This window comes from Agelaius phoeniceus, chromosome 17 (genome assembly GCF_051311805.1).
Source record: "Agelaius phoeniceus isolate bAgePho1 chromosome 17, bAgePho1.hap1, whole genome shotgun sequence".
Lineage (NCBI taxonomy): Eukaryota > Metazoa > Chordata > Aves > Passeriformes > Icteridae > Agelaius > Agelaius phoeniceus.
This window is the reverse complement of record NC_135281.1, coordinates 11,032,818-11,053,463: the sequence shown is the minus strand read 5'-3', so window position 1 is coordinate 11,053,463 and position 20,646 is coordinate 11,032,818. Positions and strand designations below refer to the sequence as shown.

Sequence of the window (20,646 nt, the reverse complement as noted above, 5' to 3'; positions counted from 1 at the left end):
GTGCCATGGCACTGAGGGTGCCCTAGCAGGTCAGGGCACGGGTAGGTATTTATAAACGTGTTTTCCCCTTCATTTACAGGCATTTATCCCAGCAGCAGCAGGAGCTGAGTGGATGTTTGGGAATCATCAGTACCTGCAGTTGTACAGGAGAGTCAGAGCAGCCCTGATCCCTCTCCTCACCCTGTGGGATGCAGGAGGGGGCTCAGCCCCCCGGGCAGCCCCTTACCAGCCTCAGCCTCCAGCCGTGCCCGGCTTAGAGAGGGATGTGGGGCAGCCTCAGTGGGGAGTGGCTGTGCAGCCCGGCCCGGGACCTCCTCCCTCCCTCTCTCCCTACACGGGCCGGGCTCTGGGCACCGGGCTGGGGCTGCAAAACCCCTCTGGGGAGCGGGGCCGGGGCACGGCGGGGAGCGGCGGGGAGGGCGCGGCGGTGCGGGGCGGCCGGTGCGTGTCCCGGTGCGTGTGTCCCGGTGTCCCTGTGTGTGCCTGTCCCGGTGTGTGTGTCCCGGTGTCCCTGTGTGTGCCTGTCCCGGTGCGTGTGTGCCGGTGTGTGTGCACCTGCACCGGGCTGTGTGCGAGTGTGCATGCCGGGGTGTGTGTCCGTGTCCCGGTGTGTGTGCCAGTGTGTGTGAGTCTGTGTGTACCGGAGTGTGTGTCGGTGTCCCAGTGTGAGTGTGCCTGTCCCGGTGCGTGTGTCGGTGTCCCGGTGTGCGTGTCCGTGTCCTGCTGTGTGTGCCTGTCCGGGTGTGTGTGTCGGTGTCCCGGTGTGTGTCGGTCTGTCCGTGCCCGTGTCCCGGTGTGTGTGTCGGTCTGTCGGTGTCCCGATGCGGTGCGGGGGCTCCGCGCAGCACACACACACACACAGACACAGACACACTCACACACACAGACAGACACACACACAGACACACAGACACACTCACACACAGAGACATAGACACAGACACAGACACACTCACACACACACACACACACACACGCAGAGACACAGACACACACACACACAGACATTCACACTCACACACAGACACACACGCACGCACACAGACAGACACACACACACAGACACACACACAGACACTCACACTCACACCGTGGTGTGCGGGGGAGCCGCAGCGAGGGAGGAGGGATCCGGGGCCGCTCGCACCGGCACCGAGCGGGGGGCGCGTCTCGCCCTCGCACACGCGCGGCAGCCCCGGGACCGCCGGCTCCTCCCGCCGCATTAAAAGCGGCCAAGTTCCGCGCCGGGGGCAGCGGCGGCTCCGGGCGGTGCTGCCGGGGATGCACCCGAACGCCACGGCCCCGGCCGTGCCCGCGGGGCCGCTGCAGCCGCAGCCCAGCTATGCCAACGCCAGCAACCGCTCCGACCTGCTCCCCAAAGTGCCCGACGAGGAGGACCTGGACGTCAACACCGACATCTACTCCAAAGTGATGGTCACCGTCATCTACTTGGCTCTGTTCTTGGTGGGCACCGTGGGCAACTCCATCACGGCGTACACGCTGGTGAGGAAGAAGTCGCTGCAGAACCTGCAGAGCACCGTGCACTACCACCTGGCCAGCCTCGCCTTCTCCGACCTCCTCATCTTCCTCCTCTGCATGCCCATCGAGCTCTACAACTTCATCTGGGTCCATCACCCCTGGGCTTTCGGGGGGGCCGTTTGCAAGGGCTACTACTTCCTCCGGGACGCCTGCACCTATGCCACGGCACTCAACATCGCCAGCCTCAGCGTGGAGCGCTACATGGCCATCTGCCACCCCTTCAAAGCCAAGAGCATCATGTCCCGCAGCCGCACCAAGAAGTTCATCAGCTGCATCTGGATCGCCTCCTTCCTGCTCGCCATCCCCATGATCTTCACCATGGGGCAGATCTACGGCAAGGACCGGGATCCCGACTCCCTCATCTGCACGGCCATCGTGGACACCTCCACGCTCAAGACGGTCATCCAGGTGAGGAGCCTCCTCCCGCGGCTGGCCGAACTTTGCGGAGCCGGGCGGGGCAGGAGGGAGAGGCTGGAGCGGGATGCGATGTCCCGGCCATGGGATGTCTGGAATGGGATGTCCCGGGCAGCCCTGGCGGGACGCACCGGCCCGGGGAGCGCTCAGGAGGGATTTGTGGGGGTCTCGGCTCTGCCCGCTGCTCCCCTCCTGCCCCGCCACTCTGAGCAGAGACCTTGCACCGGGGAAAATCCTGCTCCGTGCTAAATCCGGCCCCTTCCCGTGCCCGGAGCCTCCCGTGTCCCGCTCCGCAGCTCCTGGTGGCCGATCATGGCCAGAAACCCCCGAATTTCCACCCTTTCCCCGCATTTTCTGCATCTCCCCCCTTCTGCTGGAAAGCGGCCAGCAAGTTCAGGGGAAATAAAACCCTCTCTCCCCGTTCTTTGTGTTGATCCAGAGCCCTTTTCTTCAGTGTAGTGACAGCTCCTAATTTCAGAAAGTTTTGGACACAGGGTGTAGCACAGGCTTCTGAAAAGGAGCTGCATGGTGGAAGCCAGAGGCTGCTATTTTTGCAGTTTTGGGGAAATCCGTAGCTGGTTTTAGCAGCCCCTCCTGACTTCAGCACGGCTTTGCTGCTCCCCACACGGTGCTAAATCCAACACACCCATGCGTGGAAGGGATTTCAGCATCAACACTTGCCGTGCTCCAGTGCTCCGGCGGGTTGAGGCATTTGTTTACTGGAGCATTAAGCTTGAAAAATGTAAGAGACACGGAAGGAGGGACAGAAGAGAGCAAGACACCAATCTCCATAGCCCCTTGGCTGCCAGGCTTGCATGTGATAGCTGCTCAATTTTTCATTTGGAACATGAATTTCAGGAGGGGTTAATCAGCGGGCAGCTGGATTTTAAAGCTGCATGGGTACTGAAGTCGCTGGGTTGTTCCCACACTTGAAGGGAGGGAACTTAAATGGAAATGAATCAGAACCATTCCTTCCCACTAAAAGCAGGTGAGGGTATGTGCATTTAGATTTAAGACCAGAGTCGGGAAATGTTTAGACATAACTCTCCCAGTTTCCCCTTTGTACTGTTCAAGTAAACCAAAATCAAGCCCTGATAGAAGCCCTGGATTTCCTCTGAATTTTATCACGATCCCTAACTTTCATCTGAGGTGGTGAGGGCTGCATTTCTCCTGTAGATGCCTGGAAGGTTTTGTCAGTGGCAGCCCAGTGTACTTAACCCAAATTCTCTGCTCTCTGAGGAGGCTGGGCCATCTGATTTGAGAACAATGGGACTGAAATGCATTATTTCCACTCATCTTCCTTCTAGGATTAAACTGATGCTCGTTGTTACCATGGTAGGGCTAAAACCAGAGGATTATTTCCCAACCATATCTTTGGAGATTACACTTTAAACAATTCCCAGTGTACCTTAGACTCTTGCAATTATTCAGGCTATACCTTATCCCATTAGCCAAGTCAGGAGTAGGAAGACATGAATATATTATGTGTATGTGAAGTTCACCTGCGGGCTTTTCCTCATATATATATATCTTTAATTAACTATTGGATTAATTTAAAAGTTAAAAGAAAGAGGCAGCTGTTGGGGGAGAAGGAAGGACCAAACCCCAAACTGTGCCAATCTGTTCCTTCTCGGGGGATCTGGCTGCAGAAGCGGCTTTGCCAAGCCACGAAGGTTGTTTCATGGTTTCACTCCATTCCTCTGAGCACAGGCAAGCATCACACAACGTGAGGCAGGGCCCTGGGCCGGGGAGGGCTCTGGAGTGAATAAGCAAAGCAGCTGCAAGTCAGGTTTGAAGTGCGTTAATGGAAACCATGGCACAGCGTGTGAGCCGGCCCGAGCTGCGCAGAGGTTTAAAAAAAGACAAATGATGGAAGAGCCAGGAGAGAAAGGGCAGTGCTGATGTGCAGTGTGACGTGCAGAGGTCTTGCTGGGTGGCAATCTGGAGCCCTGGTCCTTCGTGGTGGGTTCAAGCTGCTTTAGAGCATCTCTGCATCTCTTTGAATTCATTTTCTGTCTTTAAATTAAGGAGAGCAGTGATGCACTTGCTCGAGCTGGCAAATCACTTGTAATAAATCACTCAACACATTTCACTCCTATTCCTGTTTGGCAAACTGTCTAAAGCAAACTGGCATTTCTTTTTTGGAAGCCATTAGTTCTCCAAGTGGTTTTATGTGTTGACTGATTGAAAGAAGTTCAAGTTCTGTCCCAGAACAGGGCATTGTAACCACTTGTACCCTCAGAGACCAGTGTGAGCTAGGGTTTTGCTGGGATCATTACAGGAGAATGATCCTCTCTGAACTGGAACAAGCTTCCTGGAAAAAGTATTTCACAGAATCACAGAATATTCTGGATTTTAAGGGCCTATTTGATTGTAGTAATTCAACATCTCTGGTTTTGAAAAAGTTCCTGTGTATTTGCTTTGAGTATTCAAATTTTAGTGGACATTCCTGAGTGGAATTAGACTGAATGTGAACAATCAGGATTCCTTGTAAGAAAAATAAAAAAAGTAATTATTCAAACAACATTCATGAAATTTGGTTCTTGCACGTATTAACCTGAACCACTTAAGCTCCACAACAACTCTAAGAGGTAATGACTGATATTCTTCTAGCAATTACAAATTGTTCAGGGCAGCACATAATCAGGAAGAGCAGCAGGTAAGGCATTCTGCAGGGTGACACTGTGTGTCCCCACCATCCCTACACCAGGCACACCTCACCTCTTGCCATCGAGGCATAAAGCCCTGTGTGGCCTCTAAAATAGAATTCTTAGAACCATTTCCCAGCTTTGCTCATCACTGTCCTTGCAGCTGCTTTAATCAGCCTGTGGATCTGGTTTATTATGCATTCTCCATTGCCAAGTTTTCATGTTGCTTCTGCCAGTCAGGGATGTCTGCTTTGGATTTTGGCATCCACGTGGGATCTGGTACCAGGAGTAAGTTCCATTATAGCCACATTATTTAGGTCTAGCAAACCCTTTAGCTGGCAGACATCCCCTGAAAAGCACTGCTGCCAGTTTTAGGTTCTTTTTCCACATAGATTAAACACTTCTTAAAGCCATACAAGTAAATTCATGTTTTCATGGCACTTCAGCTGGGGGAGGTTTTAAATCTCCCTGTTGTGGCAGCAATAGATATGAGAGTTCTGGGCAGGATGAGAGGTTTTCCTTGTTCATTTTTGAGTCTGTGCCTGTGGGGCTGGCTCTGGAACCAACTTCCTCAAACTGGGGTCCCACTGAGTGTCCTGATCTACCATGTGCAGCCCTGTGTGCCATAAACATTGCACAGCCTCAGCCCTGATGTTCAAAAAGCTCTGAATTTTACTGGTCAGATGCAGTGCAAATTGATTTTCCTGCTTATTACTATCTTATCTTATCCCTGCTTTCTGGAGAGGTTCACAGCAGAACCTGGGGAAGAGGGAAAGCTGAAGGAAACACCTCCAATCCTGGTGCACTGTCAGTCCCCACACACAGAGCTCCTCAAACTAAAACCCCTGGAATTCACCCTCCAATCCTGGTGCACTGTCAGTCCCCACACACAGAGCTCCTCAAACTAAAACCCCTGGAATTCACCCTCCAATCCTGGTGCACTGTCAGTCCCACACACAGAGCTCCTCAAACTAAAACCCCTGGAATTCACCCTCCAATCCTGGTGCACTGTCAGTCCCCACACACAGAGCTCCTCAAACTAAAACCCCAGGAATTCACCCTCCAATCCTGGTGCACTGTCAGTCCCCACACACAGAGCTCCTCAAACTAAAACCCCTGGATTTCACCCTCCAATCCTGGTGCACTGTCAGTCCCCACACACAGAGCTCCCCAAACTAAAACCCCTGGAATTCACCCTCCAATCCTGGTGCACTGTCAGTCCCCACACACAGAGCTCCCCAAACTAAAACCCCTGGAATTCACCCTCCAATCCTGGTGCACTGTCAGTCCCTATACACAGAGCTCCCCAAACTAAAACCCCTGGATTTCACCCTCCAATCCTGGTGCACTGTCAGTCCCCACACACAGAGCTCCTCAAACTAACACCCCTGGATTTCATCTGAGCCTGGGCTGGGCACAAGGGGAGCTGGGTGTCAGCAGCTCCTGGCCCCCCAAAATTCCCAGGGGAAGGTGTTTTCCCACTGGTGTGGCACAGCCTGTGCTTGGATGGCTCTGCTGCAAAATGTCCCCCAAGTCACAGCAAGTGCCTGGAGAGTGTCTGACACATGCTAATGTTTGATTTGCACAGACAGCTGGTGTGATCCCATTTATTAAAACACATGGCAGCAGGCCCTGCTCCTCCAGAAACTGCCACAGCTCCAGCAGCAGCTCCAAGTTGCTCATTTGTGAGGGCAGCACTTGGGGAACTCCTCTGGCCCTCCTCACCCTTTGGGAGGATCTCTGTTCCACGTGGATCAGCCCAGCCTGCGTGGCTGCAGCTCCCCCATCCCTCCAGAGCCCTTGTTTATTATGTTTTATGAAGCCTGCTCACAGTTTGGATGATTTGTAGAGTAAATAACTCTGCACACTAAACAACTGTTTGCCCAAGTGGCTCCTCAGGTTTATTTCTGCCTACATTTCTTCATACAACGCCTTTGAAGGGACCTGCCAAAGAGCCTCAGGTGTGAAGGGGATGGAAAGGAAGGACCAGGAGTCTTGACATCCATTGCCATGCTCTCTACACATTCTTTTAAGATCATCTATTTGATTTCCATTTGTCTGAGGGGCTCACAGAGTTATTAATTCCATGCATGATGTTGCAAACGCTCCCTTGCACTTTCCCCTGGTATCTTGTACTTCCTTGTCCCAGAAAAGAAAAGAAATCCAAAATTTCTGCCTACGTTTCTTCATGCAATGCCTTTGAAGGGACCTGCCAAAGAGCACCATGTGTGAAGGGGATGGAAAGGAAGGACCAGGAGTCTTGACATCCATTGCCATGCTCTCTACACACTCTCCCAAGGTCATCCATTTGATTTCCATTTGTGTGAGGGGCTCACAGAGTTATTAATTCCATGTGTGATGTTGCAAACGCTCCCTTGCCCTTTCCCCTGGTGAGGAGCACCTTGGCAGGGTGGTGGGATGTGCTCACTGCTGGTGCTGTGGAAGGCAGGGCCCTGCCCACAGTCAGATCTGTGATGCAGGGTAAATAAACATGACAAGCATTTCTCCATATTATGTGAAAATAGCTAGCCATAAAACCAAGTGGCTGAATTCTCTCCAGGTTTGCTGGCAAATCCTATCAAGGATTAGTCAATACTCCAGGAATCCTTGTTTATACTGGTATTGACTGAAGGAATTGAAGCTGATTTCTCTTCCTTAAGTCACAGCCAAACTCCTACTGTGGCTTTTAATAACAGAGCTGTTCTAAATCACTCACTGCTCCAGACAAGTCCTGGGTGCCACTCACCCCTCACAAATGGCACCTTTGTGGCAGGACTGTGTCCCATGGGGTCGTGGTGCTGCCACACCCTCAGGGAGACAAGAAAATGAGGATATTGGTGTGTAAATGGAGGATATTGGTCTCCACAGTGGAGGATATTGGTGTGTAAATGAGGATATTGGTCTCCACAGGGGTGGAGAGGGACCCCAGCAGCAATCCCCTCTACTGTGGTAAGAGCATCCCTAAAATGCTGCCTTTTTTCCCAGGGCTATTCAGGGAAGCCAGGGCTTTAACTCAGCATATGCACGACAGCCCAGCCTGCCTAATCCCAGCCCGTTTACACCCTGCTCTGTCTCGCAGCTAGATCTAATTTAAATAAGCTCTTGTGTTCATTGCTTTACATAACCGCTTTGCCTGCTGTGTTTTGCCAGTTCTTACATAATTTCTTGTCTTTCCCCCCCCCCCCAATTGATTTTAATTCACTTGATTTCTTTTTCCCTCCCCCTTCCCAAGATGTCAGCTGGAGAGATAATAAAAAAATGAGGAAATGTGGCCGATTGATTCAGCTCTTAGGTTTTCCTTGTACCAGCAGCTAGTGAAGGCAGAAGACACAAAGGTAATCTTGTAGTTGCTTGTCCCAAAGAAAAAAAAAAAAATCCAAAAACCTTCATCTGCCTTTAATCTTTCAGATCATTTAAAACAGCCATTTAATTGTCATCTCCCTGCTTCCCCCCTCCTTTCCCTTAAAGACTTTCACTCTTGTCTCTGTGCAGCATCTGCTCCAGACTCACAGATGGCTTTTTTTGCTTCCTGACGTTTAGAAAAGCTTCTGTGTCCTGCCCGAGGCAGGCAGGATGTGCAGCACCCCCTCTGTGGGACACAGGGGTGCCTGGGTGGGGAATTTGGGCTTCCATGGTGTCCCCATGGCTTTTTCCCTGCTGTGAAGCTGCCCCTTGCTGAGGGCCAGGGGACAGAGAGGGAGCAAAGGCGGCTGAAGGGGCTGGGGGACGTGGTGGGCAGTCTGAGCCTTAAAGCAGAGAGCATTAAACGAGCCAAAGCCATCAGTCCCAGAGCTGACACCTCTCCTTTCCCTCCCATTAAGCAGATGAATCTGGGTTTTTACATTCCCAGGCTGTCTGGTTGCCCTCCAGGCCAGGCCACTCTCGCTGTGAGAAGCTGGAGATGCCTCAGTGCCCAAATGGGGATGTCACTCAGTGCTCCAGTGACATCTCCCCCGTGGCTTGCTTCCCATGGACACCATTTCTCCTATCCAATTGCAAATTCTCTTAGGTGTGGGGTTCAGAAAACCCCAGACACATAATGATGATGATGATAAATCAGTTGAGCTGATGAGTTATTTGGGGAAAAAAGTGCTTGGGTTTAGAAAAGGTGGTGATGGTGGAGTACTGACCCTGGCTGGGGAGCACATTTCTGAGCTGACAGTTCATTCCCAGGGTTTTTCTGCATTCTCTTGTTTTCTGTGTATGGGAGGAAAATAGTGATACAAGTTTGTATCCCATTATTCAGGTGCCTTGTCTGAGAAGGTCCATCCTCCTCCTCCTCCTCCCTGCTTGGGGTACCAGGTACTCACCACCCCCCCTGCTTGTGCCAGGACAGGGATGCTGTGGCACAGGGCTGGGCTGTGTGACTCTCACCCTCAGCCTTTGGAGAGGATGCACCTGCTGGGCTGGAGGAGCTGCTGGCCTGCAGGTGGTCTCAGCATGTGAGACTTGCTCCTCATCTCCTGTGGCTTTGCACTTCAGGAATTCTCAGTGCACAGAGCCCTGCTGGGCTCCATGGGGGCTGTTCCTCTCCCAGGGAGAGAAAGATGCAGTGGATAAGGTCTTTGTGGCTGAAACTTTTCCTCTGAGGAAAGGTTCAGTGAGGTTTCTCTGAAGCTTTTGTGTTCCCACGGGCTAGGGGCAATTGTCAGCTGAAGACGGGAATCAAAGAGGTGAGATTCTCCTTGTAGAAATAATTTAAAAAAAAACAAAAACAAAAACAAACAAAAAAAACAACAACAAAAAAAAACAAAACAAAGAAAAAAATGTAAACTTTCATAAAGCCTAATATTTGAAAGGGGAGAAAAAGCATCTATTTTATGCAGAGTCCTGGAGAGAGCAGCAGCATCACTGAATCAGGGAGGCACAGGAGGGGCAGCTGTGCCATGGCTGTGCCCTGGGCTGGGTGGCACTGCCCATGCTGGGCTGTCACCTGCAGGGGAGCAGCCCCTCGCTGCCAAGGCCCATCCATGGGTGTCCCTGCTGCCTTCTCCTCCTGGGCAGGTCCTGCTGCTGGTCCCCTCCTGCCAGGCTCAGCCTGAGTGCTCCCTGCTCTGCTCTCAGGGCTTGGGGAGGTGTCAGGCAGCCAGGGGAGGAGCCATCTCACCCCTCAACCATCCCGGGTTTTTCCCTCTAACCTTGAGAAAAGGGGTTCATCACCTTAGGGGTTCATCACCTCAGGGGTTCATCCCAGAGCTGGGGGCAGGGACCTGCTGCAGGTGTGCCATGGGCACTGGGGTGCAGGATGACACCTGGCTCAGCAGAGACCCCTACTTTTGATCAGGGCTCCAAGGAGCTAATTAATGCAGTCATTGCAATGCCACATCCTATTAATTTTAACTTAATCAAGAACAAAGGGTGTCTGCACTGCTGAAATGAGCAAATGTGGCCTTAATATGTGGCAGGACTTTCGTACCACCTTGTTCCCTTGGAGAATTTGTTTAATAAGTCCATAACTATTTGAGTATGTTCAATAAGAAATTAACCCACTTTCCTCTCCTATTCAATGATTTTTTCAAAACCATCTTATAAAAATGCAGCTCACACAGCTGCTGGGAAAGTTTAACTCATTACTGGCATCACTATTGATTCCTCCTGCAAAGACCTTACATTTTATCCCCACGGGGGTAATTTATACAGTTTAATATTCTCATTTAATTCCAAAAAAGAAACTCAATCCTTTGAGTCTCTCATGTTTCATTTTTTATTGCTGTCAGTCATGGGCTTGTGACACTGTCATACTTGTTCCTTAAATCCAAGTGTGTCAAGTTTGATAAAGCACTGTAGGCAGAAGAAGGATAGGTTTAGACTAATAAAGAGATTATTTGACCTCAAGGTACCATGATGGGGAGCTGTGTATGCCCCAAACACTTAATAGACTGCACTTACTAAGCCAAGGAGCAAACTCTGCCTCAGGCTTGTCTCCCTGACTGCTTGCAGGTGTTTCCTGGCTAATGCAGGATAGAAAAATCCCTTGAAAGGGAAACAAGAAAGGGCAGGAATTTGATCAGCAAGTGTCTCAGAGCGCAGCAGTCCAGAGGAGCTGGGCACATGGCCAGCCTGGCACTCAGAACACAGCCTGGAGATCAAACCATGCCAGGAAAAAAAACCCTGTAATACCTGAGGCTCCACGAGGCTGAGAGGAGCTGCAGCAGAGAAAAACAGAGAGGAAAAGCAGTAATAAAGTAACCAAGAAGTTCACTTCTCCTTTGGGATAAGTCCTTTTTTTCTCCTTTGAAAGTCTAATTGAATTTTCTTTGCTGCCATCCCCAGCAGCCCAAGGGGAGGCTCCAGCACAGCCTGCTCAGCCTTTATGGAGAAAATCCATAAGCAGAGTGTGGGCATGGGGAGAGGGAAGTAAAACTGTCCACAATGCTTCCAGCACTCAGAGAGCTTGGGCTGACACCCTTAACCTCAGGAAACAGGTTAATTTTCCCCCAGTAAAGAGTTTCCAAGGGCACCAGTGCTGGAACGTTTCCCTGCAGCAGGTCAGGAGATGAACAGAGCTGCACTGGCCTCTGTCAGCAGCTCTCACACTTGGGGCTGCAGACAACAGGGGGACAGTGTTGGACTTAAATATGGCCTTTCATTTATTTATGCTGCATATCCACCACTCAGTATCATATTTAATGCAAATAACATTCAAGTGAAATCCCCACTGAGAGGCACATTATGAAGATTAACAGCCTGGCTTTTCCATTACTCTGGTTTATACACTGTGGATTTGTGCCTTATGCTTTGTAGGCAAGTGCTGGCAATACTTGAATCCAGAAATCTATACCTAAACCTGCTGTTTTGCAAAAATCAGTGCCCCAGAGCCTGCTTGTGATTCCACAAAGCCAAAGAAAAGGGCTGGAGGCATGAAAACCTCTGGGAAATGCTGACATCCAGGTGGGTGAGAACCTAGAAAGTTTATTTTTGCTGGTCACACAACAGGGCACTGGAGAGGGGTTTATTGCTTTTAATCATATAATCCACTTTTCTTTTAAACAGGCTGTCAGGAAAATTACCCTCCCCAAGTTTAAGGTGATACTGATCATATTCTCATGCCCTGAGATTGTCTGGAGCCGGTTTATTCCTTTGGATCTTTTCTGGTGAATCTGTCAGGTGAAATGCCATGGGCCCAGCACCTCATTATGGAATTTTCTAGCAGGGTTTGTGTTGGTTTTGGGTCTGTTCCTTCCTCTGTTCACCTTTCACGGAGGGAAAATGTGACCAACAGCAGGCTGTAAAATGTGGCCAAAGCTGTTTGCTGCCCCACCAGAGTGATGCCACTTGTTCCCTGTGCCACCACACAGACACTGGCTCTGTCCCTGCTGCCCCTGCTGCCTGCTGAGAGCTTTTCTCTTGTGGCACAGGGGAAGGGAAACCTCTCCCCTCCTTTCTCCAAGGGGGAGTCAAGCAGTGATGGGACTGCCAAGGGCAGCTGCTGCTCCAGGGCAGGGTTGGAGGATCAGGAGGGAACAACCAGCCCAGCTTTAAGTGGACAGGGGTCAGTGCAATGGCAGCACGGCCAGAAACGCTGCCTGAGCTGACAGTTGTTTTCCAAGAGCACCCTGGAGCCAAGGAAATACCATTTATTCTTCAGTATCCAGCAAGAAAGGGAGTTTGTTTGAAGACAGAGCACCAGCAGCTGCAATAGGCATTTTCTTAGTCAAAGGAAGCAGCAGAAGCCTTTTAGACTTTGTGTCACTGCTGAATACCCTGCTTGGGAGCAGCAAAAAGCTCAGGGAGTTTCCAGATGAGCTCCACTATGGGTGCATTTTCCCTCAGCTCATCACAAGCCAAAGTAGGGGGGTGTCACCAGCAGTGTGTCCAGGGCAGTGCTCCCAGTGAGAACAAAACCTCAGCCACCCAAAGAAAAGGGCTTTTCCAAGGGGCCAGGCCAGAGAGGGGACAATAATAGCAAAACAGAGAGGCTGTGGCTCCCAGCACCCACTGCCCAAGCTCAGCCCCAGCCACAAACCCTCCCTGCTCCTCCAGGTCCCATCAGGTGCCACTGGGGTGATGGTGTTCAGAGGGGTCTTGTGTTGAGGGAAGAGACAGAGATCTGGCTCCATGCTACAGAAGGCTTGGTTTATTATTTTATGGTATATATTACATTAAAACTATACTAAAAGAATAGAAGAACAGGTTTCATCAGAAGGCTAGCTGAGCTAAGAATAGAAAGGAATGAATGATAACAAAGGTTTGTGTCTTGGCTCTCAGTCCGAGCCAGCTGGACTGTGATTGGCCATTAATTAGAAACAACCACATGAGACCAATCACAGATCCACCTGTTGCATTCCACAGCAGCAGATAACCATTGCTTACATTTTGTTCCTGAGGCCTCTCAGCTTCTCAGGAGGAAGAATCCTAAGGAAAGGATTGTTCATGAAAAGATGTCTGCGACACACTGGTGCTTCCCATAACATTCTGTCTCAACAAGGTCTCACCTTGGTGCAATCCCTGCTCTCCCAGTTCCCCCTCTGCAGGGTGGCTCCCTCTGCATGAGGGGCAGGCTGGAACCTCAAGGAGATGCTTGGAAAGAAGAGAAATGTTTCAGGTTTAAAACCAGGGATGGGGCTTCAGGATAGAGCTGTGCCTGGGGGAGCTGCTCTGCTTTTTTATGAGGAAGAAGAGGCCTCTTGCTCAGTGCCATTAATGTTAGGGGTCCTGCAGGAAAAGAGGATGAGGATGAAGCATGGCAGGAGCCATTTATTTTTGAGAATGAGATGCCAGCTGCTTTACTGCTTTGCAATTCTGTCTCTCCCCAGCCAATGAATCTCCCACCCCTGTCCCTGCCTTGCTGAGTTCCTCTCAAAGGGGCTGGAGATGTGATCTGCAGGGAATGGCTTTATCAGAGGGACAGGAGGCAGAAGGTCTTTCCCTTTCATGATTGCTTTTATCTTCCCTCTTGCCCCTGTTATCAATGGAGCTGCTGCAAGAAATACTGTTACAAATATAGTGAACACCAGAAATAAATAAACTCTTTTTTACTTTAAAAATAGAGTGTGTTTGGGAAAGGGAAAATCGCTGGTCATACCCCAGAGGTTTTCTCCTATCATGTAGAGCTCTGCTGAACTTCATCCCTTAAATATTGCCCAGGCAAAAGCTGCTGTTAAGGGCCCTCAGGAGCTGCCCCCTCATTGTGAGGTTACATCTCTGGGCTCTTGCATAAACCATGTTCAAATAATGTTTCTGTTTTCTGCTCCAAAGGTTGTTGGTTTTACCCCCATGATATAATGGAAAAATTTGTTAAACTCATCAACTATTTAGGGGAAGAATGAAATTTACTCAGTTTCAATTAAAAGAAAGCACCCAAAGCAATAAGAAACCCATTGCCAGCCTGCAAGAAGTAGAAGCAAAGAGGCAAGGGCAGAAACAGGGCAAGAAATGACAGTTTTATAAACCTCCTGCTGGGTAGGGACAGAAGAGGTCTTTGTGCCTGCAAAACAAAACTGTTTTTTCTGTAAAGCAGCTATTGACTGGGGCTCTAGAACTGCAGCTGGAGCTGCACGCAGCAGCCACACGCCTGCACACAGCCTGGCTTCCTCCCCACTGAATGCAGCAGAGACAGCCAATGCTTTCCCTTGGGGCTCCAAACCAGAGCTCTGCTCTCCAATTTGAGGGAAAAAAACCCAAAAACCTAAAACTTTCCAGGTGTTTTTTCAGGAGAAGGAGTTCAGGTGGTTTACAAGCCTTCCTTTCCCCTCCCAGTTTCGCAGGGTGGCTGTGCCAGGTGCCCTTTGCTGGGGCTGTGTCTGTCAGGGTGCAGTGCCTCATTTTCCATCTGGATTTGCTCTAACACCTTTCCTGACTCTCATGGCAGCAGAGAGGAGCTTGCTTCAAAGGTCACATGCATTGATTGGGCTGTGGAGATGATCTTGACTTGTGACCTCTGGGTACCATTGAGACAAGACTGAAGCACAGCTAAAAATCTTCTGGGCATTAATTCCATTCCAGCATTGGGCTTCTTTCCTCTTTGGGAGGCTGGTCCACACCTCAGTTCCTTACACTTTGGAGGGTCAGCCTCTGCTCCCAGGCAATGAGTGATAGGATGAGGTGAAACAGCCTCAGATTGCACCAGGGGAGGGTCAGCTTGGATGTTAGGGAAAATTCCCATACTGAGTGGCTAAGCAATGGTGATTCTATGAAAACCTTAACAGTTACCAGATTTCCTTCTATTTATGTCCTACAAATTTCCAAGCACACTTGGAGAACCTTCTGGTGCTCCATGGAGCCATCCCATGGACCCACCCCATCCTCCTCTCCAGATCCAGCACCCTCAGCAGCAGTGCTGCTCTCCTGCCCAGACCCTTGGCTGGGGCCTCTCAGGTCAGGGAAACCACTCAGGTGGAGAAAGGTTCCTTCTGCCTGGCTGCCTTCCCTTACAAACAGCCAGCAGTCCCCAACAGGGGGATGGAGCTGCTGGGGAATCGCCCAGGAATGGGTTTAGCAATCAAAGACCTCTTCACCAGTGGTAAATCATGGAATCACAGGATGATTTTAGTTGGAAGGGACCCAAAGATCATCTCATTCCAGCCCCCTGCTGTGGACAGGGACAACTTCCACCTGACCAGGCTGTCCCAAGCCCTGTCCACCCTGTGCCCAACATCCCAAGAGACTGATGGGGACAAAATCCCCCAACCCTTTCTGGGAATGAACTTGATGAAAATTATTACCAGCAAACATCAAGAAAGAAGCCTTGAAAAATTACTTTCCAGGCTGTGGCAGTGGTTGTTTTGACAGAGTTTTGATGCCTTCATTCAATATTCCATTGAAGCTTTGCTGGAGATAAGTGATCTCATAGAAAACAGGGCTTTTGTGTCTGGTCACAAAGAATGATTTGCAAAGACTGCTGAGGGAAGTAGAGTACTTATCCAGGGAGACAAGAATTTCAGCTGAAAATAATCATGGCTTTTTCATTTATAATTCTAGCTGCAACTTTGTCAGAAATCTGCCTCCATCCAAGCTGATTGGGCTGGAAATGGAGCAAACCAGTGGAAAAAAAATGTGGACTGGTCACTCCTAAGAAAACAGCTTGTTCCAAGACTTACTCACAAAATGCTTCCAGCTTCTCTTTCTGCTCACAGCGTGGTGTGCAACAAAAGCTGGGATGGTTTTAGGAGCACATGGTTGAGGCAGTAATGTAGATGTGAAGTGGAGCTGCTGCCCTGCCAGCCTCTCACAGCTGTTGAGTGAGGTTTTGTGTTTAAGTTGTTTTAAGGTGAACGAGACAAACTTGCCTGGAGCACCAGCACCAAGCCCAGCAAAAAGTGGACTGATTAAATAAACAGAGATCTCCCTGTTATTAGTGCTGTTTAGATAACTTTGAAATGCTTATTTTTCAAAGTAAATGAATTACATAACTCTTTTCCCTATTTTTGGCTCAAGAAGGAGTCAGTGAATTTTCTGTTTCAGAGCAGAACATTTGTGCTTTTCCCCATGATTCAGGGAACAGTTTTTAGTCTGGAACTGGTGTGTGGATGATTCACAGTGACACATTTTGTGTTGGCAGCAGGCCCCGCCTCGAAAGCCTCGATGCTCTGGGCTGTGCCTCTCCAAAATTTGGGCTTGAAGCTGCTCTGAGTCTGGGGGAGCCAGGCTGAGCCCTGGACCACACCAGAGTGCAGTGACAGTCTGTGACAGCCTTCCTTGTCAGAGCACATCCTTATACTTGTGAAAAGTTTCGTGAGTTATTTTACTTCCAGTTTTCCCTTTCTTTTGCTCTATTTTCCATCATGGTTTACATGTTCTTCTCCATTTTTGATGCTTTCTGGGCATCTCTTGGTTTGGAGCACTGAGGCTTTTTTTTTTTTCTTCTTCTTTTTTTTAAAAGCAAAACAGGCAGGGTTGGAGTGTGGGCTGGGTCTGCTTCCCAAAAGGCTTCCTTGCTGCACTGGAAGGAAAATCATTTCCCTCCCTAGCTGTCCCTGGCTTGCATCACTGAAAGTGAGAAGAGAGGGGATGGTGCAAAAAGTGCTGTGGAAACTGTGCTGTGTAACTCTCCCCTTAGTGTGTGATCCATCAAAGTAATTACATGTGGCTCAGGAACCTCAGCCTGCAACAATGGCATTCTCCTGTAGCTTTTCTATTTCCATCTAATTAAAATGTTATTGTTTCCTTCATGTTAGTTTGCATTTTAAATAAGGAGATAGGGACAGATTGGCTGATTGGTAACTTATTCTCTGTGTGAGTAAAGATCAGCACTAATCACCCTGTCACACTTGGGCTTTCCTCTTCCTCATGCATCTCAGACATCAAATTGCAAAGGGAGGGGAGAAAGAGGCTGGGGTTTGATGACAACAGATGACATTGATTTATTTCTTCTGCTGGGTGTCAGGAGGGGAAGGTGACATGTCCTTGCCCACTGCCTGGGCACCGGTTGCATTTTGAGGAGTGAAGGAATGTTCATCCCAAAACACAGCTCTCGTTTAGAATTTAATGGGCTTCCATCTCCTCTTGCCTTTAACTTTTGCTGTGTTTTATCACCTGCCTCCTCATTGTGTCAAGAGAGGGCAGAGAGGAGAGTGAGGCTGGGCACGTGTGGAAACATCCCTACTGGAAACCTGAAATAATCTCCATTAAAGGTGGCATGGCTCAGCAGCACCTCAGAGCAAAGATTTGCTCCCCAGAGAGCCAGGATGCAGCAGGGACCATCCCCACCACCCTGGGCAGGCTCAGCAGCTCAGGCTCCCCATTCTCTGGCCACAAAGCCCCCAGCTATGGGAGGATGCTCCTGCAGGTTTGGGCACAAGAGCTGGGGGCAGAGGTGTGAGACCCAGCCCAGCTGGGGATGGAGGGGTTTGAGCTGGGATTTGGCCATTTAAAACCTCTTCTGTTCCAAAAATTAAGCTGGGATCTGACCATTTAAAACCTCCCCTGCTCCCAAGGTTGAGCTGGGATCTGCCCATTTAAACCTCCCCTGCTCCAAAGGGTTTGTGCAGCCCTGGAGCACGTGTGCTTTTGGAAGGTATTTTTAGCAAACTTCAGTTTCCTGAGGGTCACAGAGAACTGGAGCATCAGCATCTGGAGGAGCTGTCATTCCACTTCCAGTCTTGCAGGAGTAACACATTGACTTATTTATGAGAGCAGTCAGCTCCCCTCTCCCTGTGTGTAACAATCTGCTTTACCTCTCCTAGCTCAGAGAAATAATTTTATTGTCAACCATTCTGTGCCTTAAATAAAACCTTAAAACAAGTTAAGCAAGCTTTGAGGGAAATGGAAATGTTCCCGGATTTTGTTTTATTTTATTTTTTCATTCTTTCTAGAATAACCCACTCTTTCACTGCCTAAACCAGTGAGCAGTAATCACTGCTCTGGCAAAAAGGAGGGGGAGGAAATTACTTATTTTACAAGACAACATCCAAATACTTTGCACCCAGTAGGAGAAGCCTAATCTGTTGGCTGGAAAATGCCTGTGTCAAGAATGACTAATCTGAGACCAAATGATACCTGGAAAATGAAGATATTCAGTACTCCCTGCAGAGAAAGATCCATCAAAATGAAAGGACAGGCTGTTTCCTCCTCCTTTGTTTCAGTCCAGATGAAGTTTCTTCATTTCTACAGTTTTTGTTTTCTGGATGGGGGCGGGAGAGGCAAAGTGCTCTGAAGGCACTGGTGGCTCATGCTTGAAAACAAAGTTTTCTTGCTGTCACAACCCCTGCACCCAAATGCTGGGCTCACAAAAGCACTCTCCAAAATGCTTTGGGAGGAATCCTGACCTTCTCTGCTGTGGCAGGAACCCAGAGCAATGTTGGGCAAGCAGGCTCCAGATGACATCAGAGCAGGTGGGGGATCCCCAAGGGCTGCAGCCTTCATCCCTCCTTCCTCCTCCCTTTGCACTGGAGATGCTCCTCCTGCACGTGGGAGGATGATGGGGCTTGTGGTTCCATGGTGAAATAATTTGTTTTCAAAGGAGAAAAAGGATCTCGGGTCAAACCAAGAATGAATTAAGAAATTTATCAGGGGTGAGTCAAACAAAGCAATTAATCTGGGGTTATCAAATTAAACCTACAGCACTTTGTGGGCAAATTGAGCTTCTATTCGAGCTGGGGTGGATCACTTTGCTTCATTTTGGGATTAAAACCCATCTTTTTCTTCTTTCTGCTTTAGCTTAGAACAATTCTGAAATAAAGCAGGAGATCAACATATTTTCTTATTTAATATTTTGAAACAAAATGTGTTGGTGTTTTTAGGGAGAAAACAAGTGTTTATTTGAAAACACTGAAATAGTTCAACATTTCCCCCCTTTTGGGCTGCACTGTATATTGAATTATGACCTATAGCTTTTGGTTTCCTTCCAAAAATTCATTTTGCATCAAATTCACCACTCTCTTAGGAGATTATTTGTCCATAACTGCTGCATTCCTAAGCAAGGGCTGTGTCCAGGTTTGTAACTCCTCACCTTCTGCCTTCATGGGTGACTGGTTGAGCTGCTGGAGCTGGAGCCAGGCACCTCCAGAAGTACAAGCACAGGGTTTTACCCTCAATTTAGAGGCTTCATTCTGCAGAGGGGTCCAAAACCACTGCAAAAGCTCTTAGAGCAGCTCTGAGTTATAGCAGATATTCAAAGCTCATGACACAGGCACAGGAGTGTTCTAGGGCCACAAGATTTGCTTTCACTTTTTCATTTATTAGGTTTTTTTTTCCTAATTGCCTTTAGTCAAGGCAATGAGAACTGCTTCAGCTATTAAAAACCTCTTACAGGACAAAAGCATTTTTCAGTTGCTTTTGTAACCTGTGTTCTCACATCTCCTCAGTCCCTGTACTTTTCATTGCCTTACAACTGCGTGTCATAACTCCTTAAATTCACTAAGATCTTAAATTCTCCAAACAGATCTTCCTGGTAATATTTTTGTACAGCTTTCACTGTGTCACTGTGATGAGTCAAAGCACAACTGATTTGGCTTCATCACTCCCTGAGCCAGGTTCCACTTTTTTTTAAGCATTTTAATTAATGCATAATAAATGAGTAAACTGATACTTAGAAGTTTACTTCTAGAAGTTAGGCACAATCTTCTTGATTCATTTTGTTTGAAGTATCTGTCTTCAGTGGGTCTTTTTTTTTGAAATTTATTTTGCTTTTGCTCCTTCACTGCTAAAGATCAAACATTTTTCCTTGCATGTTTCAGGTATAGACCAGAGAGGTCCTGGGGGAAGAGTCTTTAATAAGGTCTCTAATTTGTTCTAAATGCATTAATCCAAATAGCACTCAAGTGGCTGCTGTCTCTCCTTCTTTGTGTTTATTTTGGTTCTCAGGTTTTGAGGCTGGCTGTATCATTAAAGATCAGACCAATCCCTTTTTTTTTTCATCTGTAGGATCTCTGCTTTACCAAAAAGCAGAGATCCTACAGATGTGCAGAAAAGCAGAATTTCTGAATGCCTATGCAGCAACAGAGAGGTCCTCACCTGTGAAGTTTTGACACACTCAAATTAGGTTTGAACTCTACCTTTAGAATTAAAGCTGGTCCATGCATGTATTCATACAAACGACCTTTTTTCATGCAAAAATGTCTTTATAATTACACTGAAATGGGATTTTTGCAGAGGCAACAGCTTTGTGTGCTTTTAACAAGTGCAGCTGCAGTGACCTGTGTGGAGCTGGATGCCCACAACCTTGGGACCTGCCCTTCTAAACTCTCTTGTGTAAGCTGTGAACCTGAAAAAGTGGTCAAAGTTGCCATAGACCTGTCACTGTAGCATTTTAGCCAAATGCAGCAGTGCCAGGAAATAGAAGGTGGAGTGATTGAGAGCTGTGAGTAATGGAGGAGGCAGCAGCAGCAGCGTGTGCTGCCCATGCCCACAGGAGAACACCTGCAGCAGTGAGGAGTGAGGCTCTGCAATTCCCCTGGGCTGGCTGAGCCTTTGGCCACTGTCCTGGTCTCCATCACCCACCTGCTGATTGCAAACAGCAGCTCAGCAGGCAGCTGGCTTTGGGGAATGCTTAATTTCTATCTTAGACAAAACCCAGTGGTGCCTCTCTGAGCTGGTAACTCAGCACAGCCTGAGTGGAATTTCTCACATGGTGAGGGCCTGGCTCAGGGTGCCCAGAAAAGCTGTGGGT

At 48.8% G+C, this 20,646-nt stretch overlaps 1 protein-coding gene across 1 annotated transcript in view; it reads left to right on the top strand.

Moving 5' to 3' along the window:
* The first annotated feature begins 1,086 nt into the window (after positions 1–1,086).
* NTSR1 (neurotensin receptor 1) overlaps positions 1,087–20,646 on the top strand; it is a 56,014-nt gene continuing 36,454 nt past the window's right edge. Inside the window, exon 1 of the mRNA XM_054644661.2 lies at positions 1,087–1,944. Coding sequence (XP_054500636.1) covers positions 1,279–1,944 — 666 coding nt within the window. The 5' untranslated portion in view covers positions 1,087–1,278. The remainder of the gene's footprint in view (positions 1,945–20,646) is intronic.